The 16,781-nt window shown below is 37.8% G+C and overlaps 2 protein-coding genes across 2 annotated transcripts; both read left to right on the forward strand.

Moving 5' to 3' along the window:
- Positions 3,185-9,515, forward strand: LOC109820488 (calcium-dependent protein kinase 19). Its single transcript, XM_020386634.1, has 4 exons — positions 3,185-3,952; positions 4,858-5,154; positions 8,551-8,904; positions 8,978-9,515. The coding sequence occupies exons 1-4, from the start codon at positions 3,379-3,381 to the stop codon at positions 9,199-9,201; spliced, it is 1,449 nt and encodes a 482-aa protein (XP_020242223.1). The 5' UTR covers positions 3,185-3,378; the 3' UTR covers positions 9,202-9,515.
- Positions 10,131-15,790, forward strand: LOC109822379 (post-GPI attachment to proteins factor 3-like). The gene is made up of 5 exons (XM_020388571.1): positions 10,131-10,448; positions 13,106-13,361; positions 13,487-13,686; positions 13,787-13,974; positions 15,096-15,790. The coding sequence occupies exons 1-5, from the start codon at positions 10,351-10,353 to the stop codon at positions 15,380-15,382; spliced, it is 1,029 nt and encodes a 342-aa protein (XP_020244160.1). The 5' UTR covers positions 10,131-10,350; the 3' UTR covers positions 15,383-15,790.

The following is a 16,781-nucleotide window of genomic DNA, read 5'->3' on the forward strand; positions in this document are numbered from 1 at the left end:
ACCTGGGCCAAGTCTGCTTTCGGCCGTAAAATGCAAACGGGTAGGGTTTTACTCAAGTGAGACCCGGATCCAACCCATTTTGTGTAGCAGCAGCAAACAAAAACTTAGCTCGCAAGTATCTCTCTAATGAGTCATCGAATTCCAAATTACTTCATTTTCTATCCGAACCCTCTTGGACCCCGTGGTCGCGTACGCTAAGTTGTCAAGGAGACCAAGGTGGCCTACCCGGCTACCCGCACTGCACCCTTTTTTTTTTACACCCACACAAAACAAGCTCATGTCATGAATCATTATGAATATCCATCATAATCATGATGGATGCCCGTCACGGAGAATCTCGGCAAGACATCACTATATTGTGAATACCAAACAGGGGAGGGGCGGGGGGAGTATTACGATACTAATTTATGAAAGATCAATTGATTATTGAAATTCTAATGAAAGATCAATTGATTATTGAACAATATAATCCAAGTGTAACACTTAATTCTTAAATACAGAGAATTTTTTTTTCTCAAACTGTATTGAGAAATTTATTTCATATTTTAAATGTGAGAATGACAAAGATTTAAGTCTTAGGGCACGTTCGTTTGCATGGAACTAATTATAAAGTAAACGTTGATGTGACATTTACGTGTCATCACTTCTTCTTAAATATTTTTTTCCTCTCAAGACTTGGCAGTAGCCCTAAAGTAAGTGAAATGTGCATTAATTAGGAAACAAATAATCTTTCTTACTAATATTTCTTTTATTAGTTATTTCCTAATAACTTTTCATTGCTATCCAAGCAAAAAAGGGAATGAAAAATAAGAAGTACTATTTTTACTGCTTCAATAAATGTGTGAAACAAACAAAAATGTATTACTTCCATTACTTCATTTTTCATAAGTTTAAAAGTTACTTCTTTGATCTATTTCCTATTTTTGGTACTTCTATCAAGCCAAACGGACCCTTAGCAGAAAAAATTAGGAGACAAAATGTTACTTCTTCTCCTTCGTCGTTCATTAAAACTAATAATACCAAAGGGATATATTTGCAAATGAAATCTGATAAAGAATCTCGTTAATATTTCATAAGACAGTAATATTTGTTTCCAGGAAATTCTCAAAATCTATGAAAAAAGTGAACTCTACACCAATAAATTTCTTTATTTCTTGTTTTGAGAAATACCACTTGCAGAGAAAGTAATCAAAAAATTTCAGCACATCGGTAAAATTACGCATCAGAAACACTCTCTAGAATTTGGGATGACTTTTAAATTCACACTGTCTCAATTTTACACTGTCTCAATTTTACCTTCTACAAGCATATGTCATATATTAAAGTCTCGTACTACCATCGAAATTTATGTACTCAGAATAAATATGAAGAGTTCATACTCTAACTTTACATAATAAACTAATTATAGTTAAAATGAATGATAGTTACTATTGGACAAATTATAATTTAGAAAGTAGATATTCCATTGCAAAAGAAGAAGCTAAAATCCTCAAATTCAACCAAAATCACCATTTGTTTAACTTATACCATCACTAGAAACACGTGACATTCCAAAACTTTTTGAATTCATGTTCTTACCAAAGTTTGTTTCACCATATATATGTAAATAATGAAACATCTAAAAGGAAAAAAAACCCAAAACAAATACCTCCAAAATTCAACCAAAGCAAAGAAACAAGCCATTCTTTTTGCTCCCCAACATCCCCTAGATTCCCAACAATGGGACCCATCTTGAGCACCCAATCCCAGTAGGTCTCAAACTCCAGTCTAATCCAAGTCCCTGAAATTTCCAAAATTTTCCTAATTAAAGGCCCATTAATTTCAAAATAAACATAAAAAGAGATCAAACCCAAACCAAAGTAAGGGGCTGTTTGGTTGTTATTGGTAAAGTTGTGTATTTATGACACAACTTGGAAAGTTGTTGTCCACCTCATCAATTTCACTTTTATACATTTCTTTGTTTGTTTTTGATTTCATTGGAATCATAAAACACTTGTTTGGTTTGCAAAATGAAACTTTAATTGTTTGTTTGGAAAGTGTAAAAAGTGATCTCTACTCAAATGATCATATTGGTTGGAATTATTTTTTATTATTTTTTCCTAACTTCAATGTAGCTTTCTCCTAAAATTATGTTTTTTTTTTCATGAAATCACTTTACAAGCCACATCAGCATATGAAATCACTTTACACTATTTTCACAACTATAAACAAACAATTGAAAGTGATGAAAGCTGACATTGGGACCCACTTTTTTACACTTTACATCCTTTTACATGGTAAAAGCATACAACCAAACAGCCCCTAAGCACTAACAATAACAGCCAATAAATACACCAAACAATGAAAAGATCAAAGCAATAATTCCTCCTCTTTCTGCCCTCCAACGTCGCATGTCACAATTATAGAGTTTAAAAATTATAAAAGTTGCGTACTATCATCAAAATTTATAGTCAGAATAAATACGAAGAATTCATATTTTAACTCTACATAGTACATTACACTATATTTGAAGTGAACAATAATTATTAGAGATATAAATAGACGATTATAATTTAGAAAGTAATCTTGCGTTGCAAAACAAGAAGCTAAAATGATCCGAATTCAACGAAAATCACCATTTGTTTGACTTACACCATCAAACATGCGACATTCCGAAACCTCTTGAATTCACGTTCTTACCAAAGTTTTTTCCGATCTTTACACGTAAACAATGAAACATCTATAAGAAGGGGGGGGGGGACCAAAGATTAATGCCCCGGGACGCCAAATAGGGGACCCGGGGGAGGTAAGCTGCCCCCCTCCGGTTGGATGATGAACAGTGCATCATCCAATCGTAGGGGGACAGCTCAACTGTTCCGATTGGATTCCCTATTTGGGGTCCCCGTAGAAACGCCCAAAACCAAATACCTTCAAAATTCAACCAAAGCAAGAGAAACAGGCCATTACTTTTTGCTCCCCAACATCCCGTAGATTCCCAAAAATGGGACCCATCTCGAGCACCCAATCCTAGTAGGTCTCAAACTCCAGTCCAAGTCAAGTCCCCTAAAACCTCCAAAAACCTCCCTAATAAAAAACACATTAATTTCAAAAATAAACAGAGAAAGAGATCAAACCCCGAACCAAAGTGAGAGGCACTAGCAATAACAGGTAACAGCCAATAAATGCATAAAACAATAAAAAAGATGAAAGCAATAATTCCTCCTCTTTCTGCCCTCCGACATCACAAGTCACTTCTCCTCTCCTCTCCTCTCCTCTCACCCACTACAAAAATAAAAACCGCAGGGCGCTGACCTTTATAGCTCCTCTCAAATCTTGCCCTAACTCTCACCAAGATGAGATTTTGATCATCAAATCACCGATTTCTCCAAAAAACCCATCATGGGTCTGGTTCAATTGTCCCCAAACTCCCACTGCAACTGCTACAAAGTCCCTGGGCTTGCGGATCCAATCATAGAAACCCCCAATTTCTCTTATTTACAAGATAAGTACGTTCTCGGGGATCAATTGGGCTGGGGTCAATTTGGGGTGATCCGTTCTTGCTTGGATTTGGTCACCGGAGAGAGGTTAGCTTGTAAATCGATCGCAAAGGATCGGTTGGTCTCGGCTGAGGACTTGAGGGGTGTGAAGCTGGAGATCGAGGTGATGGCGAAGCTCTCGGGGCACCCGAATGTGGTGGAGTTGAAGGCTGTGTATGAGGAGGAAGGGTTTGTGCATTTGGTTATGGAGCTTTGTGCTGGAGGGGAGTTGTTTCATTGGATTGAGAAGTTTGGGAGGTTCTCGGAGGCCGATGCGAGGAGAATTTTCAGGGATTTGATGGAGGTTGTGGTGTATTGTCACGAGAATGGGATTGTGCATCGAGATCTTAAGCCGGAGAATGTTTTGTTGGCGACGAGGGAGAGGTCGTCGGTGATCAAGGTTGCGGATTTTGGGTTGGCTACTTATGTTGAGCCAGGTAGGTTAGTGATTGACTGCTTGAATTTCTGATGAGCTCAGTTCTTTCAGTCATCAAATTTCATTATATCCTAAGAGGTTTCTCGGTCCATGAGAAGTTTGGGGGTGTTTTCTTAATCAATTTAGGACATAAAAGTGCCGACAGTTGGTTTGCAAACATGCTTTAGGTCTTTCGAGGAGCCTTGCTCTTCATAGCTGACACTCTCGAAAATGCTTAAACCCTAATGAGAAGTCAGTAGTGAAATAGTTCGGAGTTTTCTCCTCTATGCATCGAGATATAACGATCTGTGAGAATTTCTAGGTAGGGTTATAAGACTATTCACTTATGGTGAATTACAAACACAAACATATGGAGGGCCAACCAATGATCAAAAGCTAGGAGCTTTCTTGCTAGTGCATTTAGATCTTGCTAGCTGTGGAAGTTTTTAGGTAGCTTGAGAAGTCTTTGGGTTGAGCTTTGTGGATGACAAGCATCCAAGTCTATGAATTTTTTAATTATAGTTTGTATTCACTTCAAACTGTGTACATTGTGATCAACAGTGTATATACAAGATCTAAATGTGCCATCACACGCTCGTCTATGTGCTACTATTCTCCTGAAGTCACAACATATGTAAAGGGTGAAATATATTTTGGTCGCCATGAGTTACTATTCTGCAATGTCTAAAATGCCAAATTGCCAACAATCAAGTATACATTTTGAGAATTGAAAATAAGTGTTTAATAATGATAAATGTGCTCCTGAGCTTGTGTATGAGAAACATCTACGTCCACTAAATATAGTTGCGTATCTTGTGATAAACATTCCTCCCCGTCAAACATGTAGGATTTCCTACTGATATACCAAATTTAGTTCCTTGAATAGGCTTATATTTTGAATAATAGGGTTGTTTGATTGGAATGCAGGGAAGAGCTTATATGGTACTGTGGGCAGTCCTTTCTACATAGCACCAGAAGTATTAGCTGGTGGATACAATGAAGCGGCGGATGTGTGGAGTGCTGGAGTTATTCTATACGTTCTTCTAAGTGGAATGCCTCCATTTTGGGGGAAAACAAAGTCAAGGATCTTTGAATCTGTGAGGTCTGCTGAGCTTCAGTTCCCTTCTGACCTTTGGGATAGCGTAACAGAATCTGCAAAGGAATTGATCTCTGGCATGCTGTGTAGGGATCCTGCAAAGAGATTTACTGCCAAGCAGGCTTTAGGTAAAGTTCTGTGACTTTTTCACATATTATTTTTTTGTACATGATTTTGAAGATACATTTGTGTTGTCACAAAGATAAACTATAGTTCTGCAACTGTGTTAGGAAGGATTCAAACTGCACGGACATAGGATTGACGTACAAATTTACGATAAAAAAATGGAGAGAATCAATTCTATTGTAATCAGCTAGAATTTGCGAACGTCTCTTCCTTTATGGCCATCATAGAAACTGACATTGTCTGGAAATTCTAGGTATTCCCATGACGAGATTATTAATAGGAACCTCCGGAACCCTAACATAAACCTAGAGTTGCAAAATAACGGTGCATCTTCTTGTCGGTCCAAAACTGACACGGACCCGTTATGAACCCAGTCATTGTGAAACATACAACATCAAGGCACAACCCCAATAATATGCAGCTTGACTTGATTCTACAAGCCACTTTGAAATAAATGTGATGATAATGTAAAATCTGCAAATCCCCATTGTTTCCATTTATCCACTGTTTGACTCTATGTGTCTCATATCCTCGAATGGGATATCCACATGACTAACTGTACGCACTGCATTGTGGCTTGTCCTGAATCTGATAGTATAACAACAATTCACCTCCACTTATATCTCTTGCATGGGATTAGAGCTCAGGTGAACCAACACCCACTAGAAACCCCGTCTCCCATCGCACCTTGCAACACTATTATTGAATCAATAGTTCATAGGGAGAGCAATCTTTTTGCTGATTCGACACATCTAATCTAACATGAAGCATTGTCCACAAAACCCCATCAAAGTTGGGCATCTATGTAGAAAAATTCTGCTAACCAGGCTGCTGTTTGCTTCAGAGCAGGAGTATCTTGTGCTTCTTTTTTTCTCTTGCAACAGGACAAAACCAGCCAGATTGTCATGTACATTCACCAGTCCTCCACTGGTGACTGTCTACGGCCAATCACAACTCAGACCCTATTTTCTTCTTTATGTTTCCCATTACAAACCAATTCTTCCATTGCCACTAAGATGCTGGACTACTCCCAATCGACCACTTTCACTCGCTGGTTTCACTTTCACCACAACCTCTCAAGCCACTGAGTGCCTCCTGTATGTCCAGCAGCCTGACTGCACACCTGAGCTTCACCATGTTTCCTGTGTAGACATTGCTCAATATTTTTTAAAAAAATCTCTTGGATTGCCTCACTACTCACTAGGGCCTGTCGCAATGCCTGCGGCCTCTACGCTCATGCCACTAACTCTGCTTGCTCCAAGTTCAACCCACTAATGACTGGAGTTTGGATAGCTCTTTATCTTCTCTACTCGATGCAAACGGCCAGCTAAGGGTCAGCCTTAGTGTTGTCAATGCACGAGGCGCAATGGGGGGCACAAAGCATCTTTACGCGCACATGCACGAGGCGCAATGGGGGGGCACAAAGCATCTTTAGGCGCAACGCGATGCGCGCGCCCGAGTGATGCGAGGCACGCACCGCACACATAATTTTTTAAGATATATAATCAAGCATGAAGAAACATGTTTAGGAATTCACATAAAAAATATGTCAGGATAAATAATATCACAAAATCACAATATAAGGTCTTAATTTCTAATGCTAACACCCAATAGTAATAAAATTCATAATTTTTCAAATCAAATGTCAAATCAAGACTAATATCCAAGCAAAGGATTAGTAATGGTCCTCAATTGAAGGCTACTAAAAAGGCATAATGGACTTATTTTGCTTTTTGTGATATGGATTGTTGAGTATAAAGACTAGATTGAAATGTTAAAAAACCAATTTTCTCCATTGTCACTAAGATGCTGGACTACTCCCAACGGACCACATCACTCGCTGGTTTCACTTTCATCACAACCTCTCAAGCCACTGAGTGCCTTCAGTATGTCCAGCAGCCTGACTGCACATGTTAGCTTCACCATGTTTCTTGTGTAGACATTGCTCAATCTTTTTGAGAAAGATCTCTTGGATTGCCTCACTACTCACTGGGGCCTGTCACATTGCCTGCGGCCTCTACTCTCATGCCACTAACTCTGCTTGCTCCAAGCTCAACCCGCTAACGACTGGAGTTTGGATAGCTCTTTATCTTCTCTACTCGATGCAACCTACCAGCTAATGTTCTTGGACAGTTTCTTAGGATCGAATATACAGAAGTAAGGTTAAAAAAAATTAAATGCATGAGAGAAGAATTTGTAACTCCTCTTCTCCTGCATCACGACCAAAGGCAACATTGTATCACAACTTTCAGGATTTTCGTAAAGGGACCATTTATAGGGATTCCCACAGCCCTAACATAAACCCACAATTACAACAAATGCATCCCGCATGGGCCCAAGCCTGTCCTAAGCCTGATACAAATCTAGTAACTGTAAAACATGCAAAATCAAGATGCCACCCCAAACACAGAGGTCTTCTGAGGTGTAGTCACTTGTTATGAATAAGAAATTAGTCAGTTTCTTCACTTTTACTTTATAGACCGAAAATCCCAGCATTTGGGATGCTGTATAATTATTACTTGATGTAAAGCTGCTATATTTGCATTGTACTCCTGGCCTCAGTCAATTGATGGACAACTACAAAAGGGGATAGTACCGACGCCTGCACTGGTGAATAATATTGATCAATATATCATTCATGAATACTCCATGAAGAGGTTGAAAATCATCGATTGACTTCATAAATACTTTACGTCAATTTCAGGCAGTCCTATGATTTTGCCAGTCAACTGAGAACAATTTGCGACTCATAAAGAGCTCAGAGACTCAGAGAGAACATAAAAATAACCTGAAACCTTCCCAATATTCCAAATAGATTCATGGATGTGGGGTATAGTTTGTGTAGGGCATGTTTCCATATCGCCCGTTTGATTTTATACGAGCTTTATTGCCGTGAGTACATGAACATGCAGTCCTATGATTACGCCAATCAACTGAGAATAATTAGCGACTCATAAAGAGGTCAGGTAAAACAGAAAAATAGCCTGAAACCTTCTAATATTACAAATAGATATGTGGATGTGAGGTATAGTTTGTATAGAATATGTTCCCATATCGCCTATTTGATTTTATGCAAGCTTTATTGTCCTGAGCATGTGAACATGAGAAGCAAAGTAGATGCAAGCAAATGGTATGACGCATTAAATAAAGTAAATATATAAATTGAAATCTTACTCTGAAATACTTCTTGAGTTTCTATCATTGTCACTGTGTTGTTAGTTTATTTTTGATTTAATTCATCAGTTAGATATGTATTAAAATGGCTTTCTTCTGAGTTTTAATCACACAATCAGGATTCCTTTTTTCTTTTTTTCTCTTCCAAGGCATGAGATCAGGGTTCCTTTATCTTTGACTTCTTGCATGTGCAATGCACTAAGCTGGCTTCTTCTTTTTCGCAGATCATTCGTGGATAAAGGACTTTGCTCATCAAGCACAAAGCTCCAACGAGCATCGCAGTATAACAAATTTTGGACAAAAACAGAACTCAGGATCGTGTTCCTTTTCAACCCTTCATGTATCCACATCCCGTGATGTTAGCTTCGGTTTTTCTTCACCCATTTCTTGTCATAGTCAGACCGATCCTTCTTCCCCTAGATTCACTTGTCAATCATCATTTTCTACTTATTGTGATAATGTCCCTCCCACAATTGGCTTCTCCTTCCAGAACAATTGTGAGTCTAATGTCCAATTGATGCCTAATTTCTCATTTTTCAGTCCCCCTCCTTCAGATGATCAAGAAATTGCCCAGAGAGGTAAATTAATCTTCTGTTATTTCAGTCCCAATAGCGGACATAGAATTCTGATCTGTTTTTTTTGGGGTTTCAGATTCAAGCATTGTTGAATTGTGCGTGTCCATAAATTCCGCAAATGACAAGGAACCAGAACGCAAGGGGGTTGAATTCACCACGATTAGTATCCGAAGCAAGAGAAATCACACAATTGGTCTCGGTGAGCAGCTTGATATCATGGTATCAGAGACAGTGATACGGTGGGCTTCATGCACGGGCCTCCCAAGTGCACCATCACTTCGAGCCTCCCTCGTTTGCTGACATTTTGTGAACCTTGACCTGATTTATAGGAGCTCGATTGATTGTAGGACTTTTCTGCTGAGTGATTCGAAGTTGAAAGTTGGCGGTTCTGATATTTTTGAGCGGCAGCAGGTCTTCGTTGTGTCGCTCAAAGTATTGATGTATTAATGGAGATAATTTGTCCACTAATCGATAATTTACTTGTGGTTTTGGAGTGAACAGTAGCTTACGGGGTGTTTTTACTATGAAAAATTGCTTACTGAAAAATCAAAGTTTGAAAAATACACGGCTATTGAAATTTTTATGGAAAAGTCAATAGTCTGTAAATATCCTTATTTTGACTTTGTCAATCAAATTGACGCTGGCTATAGAGGACAATGACCTCTCTAACTTTTTTATTCGTTTTATTCCTCTTTGTTCATTTCTATTTGCACTGACCTTTCATTAATAATTTTCTCCAATCTCTTTGATTGGCTATTCCAACATGAAAAATACCTCAGCCACCCCCAAAATAGAGGACCCTGAGTGGGACAGGGAGGTGACGCCTCATCTGTCCCATGCAAAGTCTCTTATTTTGGGGTCCCTGTAGCAGCACTCCAGCGACACTTTTCTTCGTAGTATTAAAAAAATATTTTTTTTCCTAATCGTCATTTTTGAAAATTTATCTAGAAATCGTGTTGAAATCTCTTTGATTATTGAATAATGGATACTTAAATTGACATTTTTGTTGAAATTTCTTCAGATTATTAAATGATGGCTGTACTTAAAGAAGACTTCAATCATCTCTCATTTTCGTTCGTAAATGAAGTAAAAAAAGTATATTAAAGACCCAATTTTTCTATCAAAAAGAAAAAAAAAAGACCCAGTTTTAATTCTCTATGGTCCACACAAACTGATTGAATCTCATTTATTAGTAGCAGGTTAGCACAGCAAAGTAGCAGGTCAAGGAGGGGACAAAAATAATAATAATAAATAACAAAAAAATAAAAATAAAAATCATTAGAAAAATTAATTCGTATATCACACACGCTCTCTCCTCTCGTCGAAATTTCTGTGTTAAATCCAACCTCCGATGAATCTCTAGCTAGGGTTAGGGATTTCGAATCGAAAATCTTCGATCGACTGGATCCGCTGCGAGCTGATCGAGTTCTGGTCACCTTCGCTTCTGAGATGACGATGAGCCATTGGTTCTGTTGTTTGCTGCTAGCGTTTGGATTTCTCTTCGCATCGACCGACGCCAGTGCTGGCGATGCTGATCCCCTTTACAGGTAAAATTCTGATCTTTTTAATTTTTCGTTTTTCTTTACTCTTGTTGATTCTCGTTATGATCTGTTGAATTTCTATGAAATTAGGTCTAACTTCTAGTTTTTAGCAAGTTATGGGCGCTTATAGGCAAGAGATGAAAAAGTAGGAAAAGGAGAGGAAAAATGAGGGAACTGGCTCTATATTAAATTTTTAGTTGATGGAGAATTTTGTGTATTTAGCTGGTTTATTTGTCTTCAGCACCCTTTTTTTTTCAAAGTAAAGAAGCATATAGTTTGAAACTTTGGATTCAAAAACCAAATTATAAGGATGGTATGAAACGTTTGGATGTTTTGTCTTTTGGACTGATATGTGAGGATGGAAATTCAACACATTTAATGCATACCATATGATTCCGTAGTAATCATTTTTTTAGAGAAGCTATGAGGTCTTATCTCACCCAGCTTTTCGATACAAGCTAGAATGGTTCAAATATATATGAAAACTCGCATGTAGTTCGATCTCTTGTGGAAAAAAAAAGATAAAACATGATACATATTCATATTTAGAAACAACTTGTGCACGCCATCATAGCGACGCATAGTTGAGTTGGATATGCACTATAATTCACATTCTCATCCATCATCTTCTTCGAAAAGAATTCAAATGCATACCATAACATGAAGATGATTCCAAAATAGTTAAATAGAAATGACTCCACCAAAAAGCAGACCAAGGAGCAATTTCAACACGATTGTTTGATAGACGGTTAATTCATGATGATTTCACTATTCAGACCTGTTTCATGTCGTTGTCATCCCTTATGCTAATGAAAAGGAGATAAAAAATCGTGATCCTTTTCCGGCATAGAACCCATATGTCCTCACTTTAGATAAATCATGACTCTCTTAATCGGTAGGGGCCGTAGGGCCCTTGTGTCCTTGATACCATAACCCTCTCCTTGGATGTAACGGTCTAGCTAAATCATCAACTAAACCCAAACAAAAGGACCATGTGCTCTAATCTAAACAAAGTCTAGCTCGATTTGATATCATAACCCTCTCCTTGGATGGATTGATAATGAGCCAAATCATAAATCAAACCCAAATGTTAGGATCCCTGCACCCTCATCAAAAGAAAATCTAGCTCTATTTGATAACATAGCTCTCTTTTAGGATGCATCAATAACGAGCTAAATCATAAATCATTTATACTTAAGGTAAACTATCATCATTATCACATAAAAGTAGATTGTGAGAAAAATCATATTAGACTATTATGTGACAAAATGGGGTACACAATTTGAGTACAAGGCTCCTTGAAAAAATAGGCAATTGTAGCATGTGCTATTCACTTTGAAGTCAAATCTCGACATATGTGCTAGATTCTTAGCTGGTGGAACATGTGTTGGTCTACCTTTTGCTTAATATGTCTAGTTGTATGTGAATCTGTATGCACTACCTTTCTTTGAATCTATGATCTATCTATCTTCTATTCTAGTATAACCTTTAATGAATCTATCTACCTTCTATTTTAATTTGTCTGTGTTTCTGTGAACATGTCAACCTTTCTATTTTTAGTACAACTAACTTTTTGTGAATATGTCTAGTATTTATTTCAATTTGTCTACTATTAAAGGTAAAAATATCATCAAGAGCAGCAAAGAAGAAATTTCAAACTAAAAAAAGATAGATTGAATTGTAGATAGGGGAATTGTAGATAGGGGAATTGTAGATAGGGGACACGAGGTTAGAGTTTCAGAGTCCGATAGGATACTTTTTTCATGGAAGAAGATGGATGTTGGGGGTGGCGGATTGTAGATGGAGAGAAGGCTACTATTAGTACTCATATAAAAGAGTGGGAAGTAGGGTTGGAAGGAATGTTTAAAAAAGTGGGTTTTTCTTTTGTTTTTGTTGTTTTTTTTTTCGGGGGTGGGGGGTGGGGGGTTACCTTTGTCTAGTGTTATCTTGGAAAAGATCATATGGTTCAACAAATCCAGTAGTGTGGGACAATTTTTACTTTTAAAATTGAGCTATCAACTCTTGGAGTTATACACTTAAGATGTTGAGTGTAAGTAGGATTATTACATTTAATTGCTTTAGTAAGTTCTTTACTTTATAAAAATATTTTAGCTCCTTCATGTTCTTAAAGGTATTTTGGTGGTAAGATATCATGTGCAGATTCTGTGATAAGTCGTAACAGAATGGATTTTTAAATGTATGAAAGGTGGGTTTGAGGTTGATTTAATGTTGGAGCCTTGTACGAGTTATGTCTACAATATTCTACAAGTTATATCTGCAACGTAAGTAGAACGGTATAAGTTAGAGAATTTTAATAACTAAGTCTTTTCCTTCTTATGCATGCACGCTACGTGTCAAAAAGGTTGCAAAAGGAGTTTCTAGCTTTTATATTTCTTAATGGCTTTTTTTTATTTGTAAAATACTGTATAAGAATTAATAAGATGGGAGAAACTATATTCACCAGGTTAATCCCCTTCATTTTCTTCTAAAGAAGTCTACATAAGGTGTTCACGTAGATGTTTATATTTTGATCATGGCTTTATTTGTCTGATGAACTTTCAAGAATTAGCAAAACCTATTTGATGTTTTGTGTTGATATTACAACTCAGATGCTTTCAACCTTTGCTCTGGTGTTTATGGTTAACATCTTTTTGCGATACCAGAAATTGTGTCAAACAATGTGAAGAGACTGGAGCTATTGGAGACATCTCCATCCTGCATTGCCAGTTCTCAGATGAGATTCTCAACAGTTCATGGTACATGCAAGAACCACTCTACCTGCAATGGATACAATTAAACTGCAGGAGTGATTGCCGTTATCACTGTATGATGCAAAGAGAAAGTGAGAGGGGAAAACTAGGCCTGAGTCCTGTGAAGTATCATGGAAAATGGCCATTCAAACGTGTCCATGTCTTTCAGGTTTGTCATTAGTATATGTTTTTGATAAAAATCCTTAAACTATGAATTTTCCGTATTTCTCTTTTTCCCCCTTCTGGTTGCATGGCAACCTATGTTTCTACTTGTTAAATACTAGTTCTGTCCAGGAGCCTGTCTCTGCTGCACTTTCTGCACTCAATTTAATCATGCATTTCACTGGCTGGCTGTCTTTCTTCCTATTGGTAAATTATAAGTTGCCTCTTACGCCTCAAAGTAAGAAAACGTTCTATGAATATACTGGATTATGGCATATCTATGGGCTTTTATCTATGAATGCATGGTTTTGGAGTGCTATATTCCATTCTCGGTAAGTTTGTAGCTCCTTTTCCATAAAACTGAAAGTAGATAGCTATGAGAATATAAGTTCTTTGCCTTCCATTCTGATGGTTATTTATCATGTTCTACAGAGATTTTGATTTGACAGAGAAGCTGGATTATTCATCCGCTGTGGCTTTACTTGGATTCTCCTTCATTCTGGCTCTATTGCGAACTTTTAATGTGAAGGATGAGGCCATGAGAATCATGTTTGCGGCCCCCATTTTAGCCTTTGTTACGACACACATACTATATCTCAACTTCTATGAACTTGACTATGGTGAGTTGACTCTCTCCGCATGCTCTGTTATATCTTTAAATCAGGTCCATGCTTTGATTTAGTGCAGCCAGAAGGTCTGGCATCCTTTTGAGAAATTGTTTTTTTTTATTTATATGTATCAAGCGGCTAGATTATCTCTATTATGTTAGAAATCAATCAAGGTGAAAGTAGTGCTCGTTTGTGCATATTTTTGCATTTAGTATATAAAATAGGGTAAATTGCAGATAACCTGTTCATATATACTATCACTTCCACTTATCATCCCTCACTTTTTATTAGCACCTAACCCCTAGATTCACATTTTGAGAAGAATAATACAAAATAACCCCCTGTCCCTCATGGATGCAAGGGTGTCAAGTGCTGCTAGTTGAGGGGTGATGAGTGCAAGTGAATGTATGAATGAGGGTGATTATTTGCAGCTTACCCCATGGAAGTCGAAAACATCGTACACTACAGTGAACCACAACCCGTTCAATCATCCCAGATTTGTGCAGAATACGACCCCATTCACGAACTCCAACAACCCAATTTAGAATGCAAACCAGTTAAATTTTAAAGAAAAAATAACTCTTTTTAAGAGAACAAACAACGAAAACATGAGAAATTAAGCAAATAAAGTATGCATATCTTAATTGCAGCATGATTCTTAAGGTTCTTTGACCATTACTGATATCAACTGGCATTTCAGAAACAAACCTAAAGCGTACCACGTTCCCTGACATATCGGATAAGCCTACTCCTCTCGTACCTGATTCCTAACGAGTCGCGTACCGCTTTCCCGTACCTGTCCCGTGAGCAGGAACGAACATAGTACCATGCAACTATGGTTTACCCTATAAAATATAATGTGTCATTGTGCTTCTCTGCACACATCTCGGAATACCCAAGATGAGCTCTGAATATATCAATAGTTCAGGTCCTAAATCTGTGAAATATAAAGTTGGGTTGTCGATTTGTTATTCACTCATTTGAAACTATATGTTATTTTCTCGGATACAGCTCACTTGCATTAAATTATCTTTGTTATCAAACACTAGCTTCATATATGAAATCATGTCTAGATGACTTTATAAAGAGTTATTCTTTGGTTCTCTCATTTTTATTTCTCCCTGAATGTACAGGATGGAACATGAAGGTTTGTGTTGCGATGGCTGCTGGTCAGCTCCTTATGTGGGCAGTTTGGGCTGCCATGTCTCACCACCCTTCACGGTTTAAGCTTTGGACAGTTGTGATCGGAGGGTCTCTGAGTATGCTTCTAGAGATTTACGATTTTCCTCCCTACAATGGGTATGTTGATGCCCACGCACTTTGGCATGCTGCCACAATTCCTCTCACATATCTCTGGTGGAGCTTCATCAAGTCTGATGCTGAATACCGAACGTCAACTTTGGTTAAAAAGGTGAAATGAGAGTAATAGGGGCAGATACAGGGATATCATCATCATCATCATCATCATCATCCACGATACTAACAGAGATTAGGTTACTGGTGCTACATATTTCGCGCATGTTTGAGTGCCAAACTGCTTTGACTTTGGCCGCTCATCTGGTTATACCTTGAGAAGTTTGGTGTTTGCTCTTTTATCAAGGCAACCGTTTATCCAAGGGTAACTCTGTACAATTGGTTGTTTTAAGCTGTTGATATTCTTGTTCATTTCTCAGTGAAGGGCTTGTAAACATGGTGACGTTATTGTCTGGATTGTATAAAGTTATTCATGGATAGCTAAGGATTATGTTTTCACACAATCATTCATGCACTACAACAAACTTGCTCTGAATATTTAGCGACGGTATTGAAGTTCTTGATTCCTTTGTAAGCGTGTTTATCTTTTTCCTCAAATTATTCTGATGCTTGACTTGGTTTGTTCATTGGCTTCAACCTTGCAACGGCTACTGTCGGTATGTTACTATGTTTGCTATTTTATTATATGATTATCTCTTCTTCAGATTAGTGTACATGTTTGTTATTTTTATTGGGATATATCCGTTTAGCATCCAATGAGCTGTAAGCCTGGTGGGCTTTTGGGCCAAGTTTATCCTAGGGTTTAGCACTATATAAGTATCAACTTGTGTGAGAAAGATGAGATGAGAGTTTGGGGCTTTGGAGAGAACATGAAGGAAGAATGTGAAGTTGAGAGAAGATGAGAGATGAGTGATTCTCTTGTACTGTACTTCCTCTTACATAGTAGATTTCTCGTGTTATTTGTCTCGTGGATGTAGGTCGAACTTGGTCGACCGAACCACGTTAAATCTTGATTTTCTTCTTCTTGCTTGTTATTTCTATCGTGTGAATTTATGGTTTGATTTTTGGGTTGCGCAGATCGGAATCGGGGATTGTTTCTCCAACAATTTTTTTTCTCTGAATTGATTCAAACGCTGAGATTCTCAACTTGATAAAGACATGAAATGAAATGCCAGATTTGGCAGTTACAAAAGACCTAAAGCATGGTCCTTTCAGCAATGAGTTTCTGTATCTGCAAACTTAATGATTACTGAACAAACAACATGCATTAGGCTAAAACCAAGCTACAACCAACAAAAAGAGGGAACCAAAAAAAAAAAAAAAAACAGAGTGAGATCTCATTCTAGGCCTGCAACATTCCTCAGTCCTGAGCAGCCTCCCTAAAAAGCTATGCGCGTGTAGAACCACTGGACACAGTAACCACAACAGACTTCACATAATCCCTACTTATGAAATTCTGGCCTTGGCGAAACCCAAGGGCGAGAGCAAAATGGGCAAAATTGAACGTATGTTGATCCGTTACCATGTTAAAATCCTTTCATCGTGCTAAAACTTTGAAGTTGTAG

Source organism: Asparagus officinalis, chromosome 8 (genome assembly GCF_001876935.1).
Source record: "Asparagus officinalis chromosome 8, Aspof.V1, whole genome shotgun sequence".
Taxonomy (NCBI): domain Eukaryota; kingdom Viridiplantae; phylum Streptophyta; class Magnoliopsida; order Asparagales; family Asparagaceae; genus Asparagus; species Asparagus officinalis.